General features: G+C 42.7%; 1 protein-coding gene across 1 annotated transcript; it reads right to left on the bottom strand.

Annotated features, from left to right (window-relative positions):
- Positions 1 to 3,301: 3,301 nt before the first annotated feature.
- PDLIM2 (PDZ and LIM domain 2) lies at positions 3,302 to 10,249 on the bottom strand. The gene is made up of 4 exons (XM_075855419.1): positions 10,074 to 10,249; positions 9,601 to 9,758; positions 7,405 to 7,534; positions 3,302 to 4,667 (listed from the first exon to the last, which is right to left on the bottom strand). The coding sequence occupies exons 2-4, from the start codon at positions 9,725 to 9,727 to the stop codon at positions 4,499 to 4,501; spliced, it is 426 nt and encodes a 141-aa protein (XP_075711534.1). The 5' UTR covers positions 9,728 to 9,758; positions 10,074 to 10,249; the 3' UTR covers positions 3,302 to 4,498.
- Between the last annotated feature and the right edge of the window lie 283 nt (positions 10,250 to 10,532).

Here is a 10,532-nt window from a genome sequence, read left to right as displayed (position 1 = left end):
CCATAGTGCCCCAGACATTAATAATGCCAGCCTTGGTGCCCCACGCAGTAATAGTAACCTCTTTTTGGGTTATAGAGCCTCCAAAAAGTAATAGTGCCCCTAAACTGTAATAGGCCCCATTTGCACCCCCACACAGTAGTCCTCTTTTGTGCCCCTATATGTATTGTCCTCTTATGTGCCCCCATATAGTAGTTAGACACCCCTATATAGTAGTTAGGTCACCCTATGTAATATTGTAAAGAAAATAAAATAAAAGGGAGGGATACTGTAGGCGCTGCTTGGTTGATAAAAGAGCAGCATATTACAACTACAGGTCCGTACCATACTTCTAGTAGCCAACATGGCATAAAAAAAGTTGTGCAGTTTATGCAGGAGCGCTGAAAGAATATGAGTCTGGCGTATTCATGAGGGGAGGCACCCTCTCGGCCCTGAGGAAGACGCCAGTCCGGCGTTGAAACGCGTAGCAATCTGTTTACCTTGCTTTATGCAATAAACCAACTTTTATCAAGCAAGCAGCGCCTACAGTATCCCTCCTTTTTATTTTATTTTCTTTACAATTTTCATCAAGGCAACTCCTTTAGGTGTTTGCGTTTGGGGATCGGCAGCAGCTTGCACCTCTTTGCATTTACCTGCCAGTATTTGCAATTTGGAAAAAGAAGCACATATTTTGTTTCCCTGGAAAAACAAAGCTCTTCTGGCGCCGTGTCCTTTTTTCTTTATCTATCACCCTATGTAATAGTTAGGTCCACCTCTCCCATTATTAGTGCCCCCTTCACTCCAATGAAAAAAAACAAAAAAAATCAGAAATTTGCCTAAAACCAACCCCACTACGAGCAGCAGGGTCTTCTGTCTGCTGCCCGATGCGAATAACGCAATGCAGGGACGTCATTGCACTGCCTTCGATGGAAGGTCAGGCTGGCGTCCTCCGACCTCTATTAGACCATGGATTATATATTTTATTTAAAAATAGCCACTGATCCTTGTTATTAGAAGAATGGCCCACCATCACTCTATGTCAAGGGGTTAAAGGGCTTTTCTGGGATTAAAAAATTGATGGCCTATCCTTAGGATAGGGTACTACTGGTTAATTGGTGGAGGTCCAACCCCTGGGACCCCACTGATTAGCAGAACAAAGGGGCCACAGCACTACAGCGGGCTCCGTAGCCCCTTCATTGTTTATACAGGCATAGTGTCTTGTCAGTACTGGCAGCTGTGTCTGGTACTGCAGCTCAGCTCCATTCACGTCACTGATCATCGGTAATCTGTTGGCATGAATCTAAACTTTAAGCACTACTGAAGATCTAATTGTCTTAAGGTGCATAAGTGACCTTTTTTCAGTAAAGACAGACATATTTTCAGCTGAACCAATAAAGGAGGGCCTATCAAATCGGTAGGTATTAATGAATTCAAAGACACAGATTTAGAGATTATCTGTAGGGTGTGCAGATGTAGCAGTCACACCCGGGTCCAGGTGCCTGACTGGAGCAAAAGGTCCCTTTGCCGCATGAGAAGACACCAAAATTATAAATGGCACAATACTCGGGGGACCCTGTCACAGATTTTGTATTAAAGCCTGGCTGTTTTAAGTATGGCTAGTATCAGGAATAATGTTTGTTCTAACTAACCACTATCTAGACAATCATGGGTCCTCACACTAGACCATTACACCAGTCTATACTCTTAGTAGCCAAAAGGACACAAAAAAATGTGCTGTTTTGCTAATAGGGGCACTGAAAGAGTCCGGCATATTTATGAGGGGGAGCGCTCCTCCACCCTTCAGGACTGTGATTGACATGCTTCTATGTATACTGCATTCTTTCAGTGACTGCAGTGAGGGCCGAGAGGGTGCCTCCCCTCATGAATACGCCAGACTCATATTCTTTCAGCGCTCCTGCATAAACTGCACAACTTTTTTTATGCCATGTTGGCTACTAGAAGTATGGTACGGACCTGTAGTTGTAATATGCTGCTCTTACATAGGGCATCATATTAAGCTTGCCAAATCCAATTTAATGATACATAAAATACTTTTCTCTATGCTTTTTGGAACATACAGAAAAAAACATCTTCCTGAGCTACCATTACATTTTGTCAATATCATAACTATACCACTGAGATGAAATGGAGTAGGAGTGGACCCTATTACTGTTCCAGGCTATGCCAGGGAAAAAACTAATTTTCCATCTATAATTATTGTCTAGGAGAAAGTTAATGTATTGTTTAGGAGACAATTCTGGTGTGACAGACAAAGTTCTTTAGTGGGAATTCTCTAAAATAAAAAATCATTTTATTAACTAATGTAGGGTCCTTAATCCTTGTGAGTCAATTAAGTAATATTACAGCTCAGGGCTTGTCGGAGCTGAAAATCTTGACTTCAAGCAGTTAATCCATCATTCTGAGGGTATTACTGTGTCACTATTAATGTCTCTGGAAGGAGATACCATGATTCAATAATCTCAATTAGAAGTTTTCTTATGGAATACAGTTCAGTTGACAAACAAAACTCTATACATCCAAAAAGCGTAAGAAAGAAAAAAGGCGTCCATCTTTCCTGGATTAAATACTTTCCTGCCTCCCAATCTAAACCTAGAACTTTTTCATATTGGAAATATATATTTACTTTATTTATTACTACAGCAATGTAAGGAATGTTATCAGTTTTCCAATTATATTATGTGCTGCATCTAAAATTCTGCAACAGACCCATTTATTTTCTTTAGCAATTAAGTTCACTCTCATATTTAATAGGGCCAATTCTATTGTAAGAATGCCTTTACTCTCTCTGATAATTTCATTAATTAGAGTAGAGACTTCGGACCAAAATATCCTCAATTTTTCACACCCCCACCAGGTATGCATCATATCACCTACTATCCCACATCCTCTCCAGCATAGCCCATTGTTGTTTGTATTAAACTGAGACACCATGAATAGTGTGGTAGCGTAGTTCCCAGACTCATAGCTACGCTTAGTTTCTCCTGGGGTAAAGATCCAGTTTGCTGTCCTAGCTATGCATCTAAATACCACGATCAAGGCAAAGAACCCAGCAACCAGCACCTGGGGCAAATGCCCCACCAGGCCCTCCCCAGCTACACCCCTGTTAGTTCCTTCCAAAGGCTTTCACAAATTTGCACCCCCTTTTCACCTGTCTGACATTTAAGCAAACCCCTCTAAACTCCTATTGGTTAGACATGACAAGCACTGGCATTGTGCCTAACCAACTACAAGTTTTAATTTATACTAATTATTTTAAGAAAATCAATAAATATTTAATTAAAAAAATACACATATACATTATAGATCTTCTTTAATACATTAATACTTTAATAGAATATCAAATATTAACACGAAAAGGCACTCGTGGGGAATGAAAAAGATGGACGCCAACTTCTAAACAGTAAGGGTCACAATGTCACAAAACGGAAAAAGAGGCGTGAGGTTCTAACACAACATCAGCATCTGTGGGGTTCGTATGAGCAGCCTCTTGTATAGAAGCAGCACTGAAATTGCTATGGAAACTAGGCCGGATAATATGTAGCACTTACATAGATAATACAATAAATTGTACATGATGACATATTACTGTATATTATACCATTATTTTTACACAGAATTAATATTAGTTATAATGATTCAGTTGTGACCACATCAACATTCAGTGATTATATACAGGTATTCGGCATCACGTGTCCCATTTGATGGAAGACTTTGTATGTATTTCTTTAAAAGGCTTTGATGTTTATCTTGCCAGTATTCTCATGCTTCCTATTGCCTGAGTGGGAAGAACCTAAAACAAGTCTGTGTAGCATGGTGAGGCAGTCAATTGTATAGCAGAGAGAATTTCCTACCACCAGTTCTGTACATGTAACTAAATGGTATAGAATGGTGTTCTCACAGATGTAGCTGCTAGGCAACCTATACTAATACACCCTGAAGAATAAGCTGGGTTGTGGGGAGGTGGGTGCGAGAAGCAAAGTAAACAAATTCTGCAGAGGTATATAATACTAATTACATTATGGGTAGCTAGTGGGGATGCAGAGGTAGCAATCGCCACTGGGACCTGATGCATGAGGGCGCCCAAAAGCAGGCACCGGTATTATATATGGCACATGGTAAGTGGGGGGCCCTATTACAGATTTTATATTGGGGCACAGGAGCTTCAAGCTACGCCTCTGTATATGCAGGTACTAGAGTTGAGTTTTAATGATGGACACACAATGTCCATATTAGAGGTCACAATATTGGAAGCACATGGATGTGTGATTGGGCAATACATGCCAACAGTTCTAGATTCCAATATACGGTCTTCAATCCTGGAAGCTATATAGGATATGACTTATTTGTAATATGTGGCATAGTACTGGGTCTTTACCATGTCTGTAACTGTGGACATTGGCAGGAAAAGGTTCAAGGTGTATATTATAGCGGTTTCTATTACACGGCCAGAATAAAGGTCGGTAATGGGAAAAATAGGGATACACGTCTTAACGTACGATGTTCATGTGCGTGGAGAATCTGGGTGATGCCTGGCACGGGCATGTTTCTCACACACCAGGACATCTCCTGCCCAAAAATGCCCTCTCATGCGTAGATTGAGGCCACAGTCTGAACACACGTAGCATGCTGGATGACGGTGACGGCCCTCTGAGATCCGCACTGCTATATCACTGATAGAAAGAAAAAGGACATAACCGTGGTTAATAAAAAAAAAACAACAACAACAATGGATTCTGCATAACTACAAAATCATAAGACAGAAAAACACGTATTGACCTATAAAAATATTCTGCATGCAGAACCTAAAGGGCTTTTCCCCCTTCAGAAATATGTTCTCTAGGAAATTACCCTATATGAACACCATTAAAGTTACCTCAGGGGTTGTCACCGACCTTTCCCAGCCTCTTAAAACTATGCATGCCCACTCCTTTATTACTGCATAGGTGGGAAGATGTACCATTCAGGAGTATCAGAAAGCTGAGTGTGGGAAGCGTAATGGCAGGAAAAGCGCAACTACTACCTATCAAATATGATAGATAGTATTCCAAGTCTTGTACAGATACTTCTATGATCAGGCCTCATTTTGCCCCTGTGTTTATCTACTCCCCTATTATATAAGCAGCCGCTTAAGGGCATGCAAATCATATATAAAAGGTGCATTCAAGGGCAGGTATATATATTTACACCTTTACCTATCTTAAAGACTGCTTGTTTAGAAGTGCAATGTCTACCATATATGCTACCAATATATGCTACCAGTCGCCATAGAAAGCCACCATAATGCCAGCCTAAGGCCTCATGCACACTTCTATCACCGTTTTATCGGCCGTATTTGACTGATCCGTGTGTCCGTTTTTGTTTCCGTGTGCACTCCTTTTCCATTTTACACGGACGTTGTGCTTCTGTTTGGCTTCCGTTTTTCCGTTTAAAAAACGGAAGGTAAACTACATTTGAACTTGTCACATGTCCCAGGAAACACCCATAGAAAGGTTGCAAGAAGTTTTTGGTGCTGTTTTCTGTAGCTTTCAGAGCATAGAGAACAGTTTGAGATTACTCTGCTTGGCTTGCTTTTGTTTTTTTGGTGTTTTGGAGTGAAATGTGTGCAGTTACTTACTTATTTTGTGACGCTGGGCACTAGTTCCCTGCTGTCATCTGTGCGTCAAAAGCTCCTTGGCAAGTTCCTCCCACACGGCGTCCTTTTTATAGCGGTCGTGGTAGCATTCTGCCCGCGTATCCCACAGTTCTGGGTGATCATGCACCAATGCTATGAGTCTCTCCACATCCATCTTCAGGAATGAATATGTACTGTAGTCTGTGAGTCTGTGAACTTTGGCTCACCAAGCCGTTGCTATGGCAACGGATCCATCAAAAAACTGACAGCACACGGAAGCCTTTTTGACTGACCCATTGACCTCTATGGGCCACACGGTCACTGAATCACTGACCAAAGTAGGCTTCATGCCCACTTCAGTCTTTTCCTTCAGGGCGCTTTCACTGATAGCACCCTGAACCCATTCATTTCAATGGGCCCATGCACACTTCAGTTATTTAAACGGATCCGTTGTTCCGTTCCGTAAAAAGTAGAGCATGTCCTACTTTGGTCAGTGATTCAGTGACCGTGTGGCCCATAAAGAGTCAATGGGTCAGTCAAAAAAACGGATGGCACACGGAAGGCTTCCGTGTGCCGTCAGTTTTTGATGGATCCGTTGCCATAGCAATGGCTGGGTGAGCCAAAGTTCACAGACTACAGTACATATTCATTCCTGAAGATGGATGTGGAGAGACTCATAGCATTGGTGCATGATCACCCAGAACTGTGGGATACGCGGGCAGAATGCTACCACGACCGCTATAAAAAGGACGCCGTGTGGGAGGAACTTGCCAAGGAGCTTTTGATGCACAGATGGCAGCAGGGAACTAGTGCCCAGCGTCACAAAATAAGTAAGTAAGTGCACACATTTCACTCCAAAAATCCAAAAAAAACAAAGCAAGCCAAGCAGAGTCATCTCAAACTGTTCTCTATGCTCTGAAAGCTACAGAAAACAGCACCAAAAACTTCTTGTAACCTTTCTATGGGTGTTTCCTGGGACATGTGACAAGTTCAAATGTAGTTTACCTTCCGTTTTTTAAACGGAAAAACGGAAGCACAACGTCCGTGTAAAGAGGAAACACGGAATGGAAACGGAGTGCACATGGAAACCACACGGAAACAAAAACGGACACACGGATGCGTCAAAAACGGTCGATAAAACGATGATGGAAATGTGCATGAGGCCTAAAAGTAGTGGTAGGAAATGTTGGTGCAGATGCATTCCCATCCACCGGTCAATGTAAGGCTGAGGGCATCATAAATATACTGTACATTTCACCATCAGCCCATACTACCATAATAAGAGGAATACAGATCAGTCATAGGTACGGCTTGTGGAATGCTATTAATGGTGACACATGCTACAGGTACACAGAGTACGGCGAGCCTGTCATTATGACCCATTATGGTATTAAATTCTCAGAGAAAAATGGGAGTGCCGTGCACAAGTGACATATGACGTACCCTCACGGTATGTATTGACCTTGCACACCCAAAACAGGTCAAAGTAATTCCTATACATTATCACTTTCACTGCAGTTATCTGGCACACTGTTACCTCTATTGTACACTGTTGTAAAAGTAAAGCCTGCCTTTTATGGCCATCAATTATCTCCCTGATCCCTCTGTAAATATTCATGTTCAGCTTAAAATTACTGCTAGACATCTCTGGTGCCACCTATCATGGGGGGAAACCAAAAAAAAATGTGGCCAAAAATATGGCTAATCCATTTCATCCCCAAAAAGTGAAAGCCCAATGGGGTCTGACATTCCCCCATTAGACCAGATATATAGATAGTATAGTTTTTCTCACTTACTGGATGCTTTTGTTGCACTTTTCGCACAACCGCAGTGGAGAAGTCACAGTATTACTAATAGGTTTCTGGATGCTGCTGACAGGTTTCTGAACATTAGGTGACAATCTGCTGGGCAGAGCTGTGGAAATACCTGTAAGAACAAAAAACATCTGAGTCCATGGCTAATTCTATGGATAATGTGTAGAGATAAGAAAATGTATTCATTGAATTTAAAGGGATTTTATGAGATAAGAAAAAAGGCTCTACATGTTTTCCAGAAACAGCGCCACTCTTGTCATGGACTATATCTAGTATTTCTGCTCAGACTCATTCACTTCAATGAGTCTGAGCTGCAATACTAGACACAACCCATAAACATGAATTACGTTGTTTCTGGTGAAACATGTAGACTTTTTTTTTACTTTTACAACTTAATTGGCTCTGTCTCCTGCAGTTTGCTTTTGGCAAAACAATTGGCATATAGATTTTCCCATTTTATTCTATATGTTGGCAAATCAAGCAGATCAATTTGCTGTAATCATACAACACTGCAGGTCAATCTGATAGAAAGGTTGTCGTTCTTCTACATGACGCTGGTTTGGAGCTAGGAACCCTGTTATTTTTAGGTTGGTCAACCAGTTCCAGCACGTGTCCGCACTAAATGCCTGTGTCTTATGTGTCAATGATAGTTAATCATAGTGTGACATCACAACCCAAAAATGAACTGGATTAACAGGGAAGCCCCAGGAGTGCGGTTGTGGATTTACTGCCTTGTATGTCTATTTTCATTCAACCCTGATCTAGAAATATCTCAGCAATTGTTCCAGTCCCAATATTAACATTGCCAATGCCAAGCTGTGTCTCCTGTCTGACCCCGAGCTGTCGGAGTCTGCAAATATGCAGCGATCCCAATGATTGAAGAGCACATGTGGTGATTTTACTAATACCAGCATGCTGTCCTACTTGCCGTCGGTGTCAATAACAGTATATCAACCACTGCCATGTATGGTTTTTGCGTCTGTGCCCAAATCAGAATTGGAAGACGCAGCTGATAATTGTGTCTAGGAGGAATTTTGGCGTAACATTGATCTGTTAACTCAGTGATCTCTTGACGTTAGTGTCTTTGCCAGTGGTTGTTCATTTAATGCCAGCGTTTAGGTTGGCTGGTGCCCTGTGCATTACCTTCTATTGACGTCCAAATAGTGCCCAAATAATACAATCATACATTGCATAAATAACTGCCTAATCAGCAAACTAGGGAATGTAGCTGAATCTTGTGCAGGTAACAAGGATACAAGCCCCAGGTGCCCAGACCATCAGAGCCAACTGGTGCCCCTTTCAGTAATGACAGGTGATGCGCCCATGGCGTATGCACATTTCACACACCCCAAAGGTTGGCCCTGTGTCTCTTCATGTCTTTTAACAGTCCTAGTGTTGGGGAGGATAGCTTGAGGAAATCTATATAGTGTCTACTGGCATCAGTTAATAGCAGTGCCACCCAAAACCCTAATAATGCAGTGTCTGTTGGAACCAAGGTCAGTGACTATTGGAATAATGATCATGTAGGAAGAAGTGTCTCTATAAGATGTGGCAGTGCCTGCTGGCATCTGTGTCAGGTGGTTGGCTATGTGGTGGCAGTGTCTGAGTAGCTTTTACGTAGCAAGCCTTGTGGTTATAGAGTCTCTATCGCTTACAGGTGGCATTGCCGGTCATGCTACATCTAGTGGTAGCAGTGCCAGTTAGTTAGAAATATTATTTAGCAGACCTAGTGGCGGCAGTGTCTGTCAGTATCAGTTACGTGTCTGTCTTTGTGGTGGTAGTGCCCAGAAGTATCAGTTGCATGGCTAGTTTTGTCGTGATTGTAGGTAGCAATTACGTGATTAGATGTGGTGGCGTTCTCTGCCAGTGGCTCTAGTGACTACGTTGCCTGGTACTAGCAGTTACATGATGGTTGGTTTTATAGGAGTAAATATGTGGTAGGACTAGTGGTGTTACTGGCTGTATCATTGTTAGTGATAGTCCAAGTAGTGGTGGAAATATCTGTAACATAGCTGACTGGTAGCAGTAGCTGGCATCAATGTCCGTTCAAGAAGAAAATGGGCGTCAATGTCAGAAATAGTCTGAGAAGTTAATATCTGGTCCTAGTAGCGTCAGCATCTAGATCTATAGTTTTCATGTCACAGTCCAGTCCATGTCACAGTCCAGTCCTAGAGGTACCATCAGGGTTGCTCTCCAGGGCCTCCTGCAGTAGTTTGAAGCTGCTGGATTGTCTTGGGGATGTCCTGGTCTCCTGGTTTCCATGCAGCATCTTGTAGACTTCGGAGTCTTCTTGTAGCCAGCTCATCTTGTACAACTTGTCTCTTTTCCTTCTTGTGCTAGAACAAGAGAAGCATTCAGAACTTTAGAGACACAAGACACAATTCTTCCTCTCTCTCTTCTTCGTCTGTTTCAGCATGTGCTTCCTCTTAGTCTATATGAGCCCTGGGTGCATGTTTCCGCGTGGTGCCTGGCTCACTCTTGTTCTTCTTGATCTGCACTTTATCTCTGCAGCTGCATCTATATATTCTCACCCGTCCCTCCACCCTCTGCACTTTATTTCGGTATTCTCTGTCTATCCCTTTTTTTCCCTCCTCTGTGCTGCTATGTCCCTCTCCCTGCCCTTAGGCTGTCTATATCAGAGACAGACTCACATGTTAACCAGACGTCTCTTCTGCCAGTGATGCCCCTTCCGTCTCTGCCAGTCCTCTTCTCTGCTGCTTCCTCTCTTGGCTCTTTGCCCTCAGGTCACCAAAACGCGTCTGCACCTCACGATTGTGGCTTCTTTTAGTCTTCTGTCACTTCTATCTGTTCTTCCTGACTTTAGGACACACCTGTCTCTCTGTCCCGCCTGTGTCTCTCTCCTCCTCTTATCACAGACACACCTCTGTCTCTTGACACTCACCCTTCCCCACCCCTCACTTTTTCACAGCACTCTCTTCTCTTCTTCCCTTTTTCTTTCTCACACTTTGTCTCTCTCCAGGCAATGAGGCACTCTGGAGACGGGTTACTGCCCCAACACCCACCTCTCCGTTTCTTGGTCCCCACATAGGAGCCTCTCACATCTGCTTTTGGTTAAATTACTAAGAACGTACAGGAGTCAGTCTGAACGA

The sequence above is a fragment of the Rhinoderma darwinii genome, chromosome 3, assembly GCF_050947455.1.
Source record: "Rhinoderma darwinii isolate aRhiDar2 chromosome 3, aRhiDar2.hap1, whole genome shotgun sequence".
Taxonomy (NCBI): Eukaryota; Metazoa; Chordata; class Amphibia; order Anura; family Rhinodermatidae; genus Rhinoderma; species Rhinoderma darwinii.
Note: the sequence above shows the minus strand (reverse complement) of the source record. Positions and strands in the feature narration are given on the sequence as shown.

What these genes read in the sequence shown, in the direction of transcription:
- PDLIM2 (XM_075855419.1), bottom strand. Translation starts at nt 9,727, where the DNA reads ATGAGCTGGCTACAAGAAGACTCCGAAGTCTACAAGATGCTGCATGGA. An exon ending in CCTGGAGAGCAACCCTGATG is followed by an intron (nt 7,535 to 9,600) that starts GTACCTCTAGGA and finishes TTGTTCTTACAG; the next exon opens with GTATTTCCACAGCTCTGCCC. An exon ending in AAGTGCAACAAAAGCATCCA is followed by an intron (nt 4,668 to 7,404) that starts GTAAGTGAGAAA and finishes TCTTTCTATCAG; the next exon opens with TGATATAGCAGTGCGGATCT.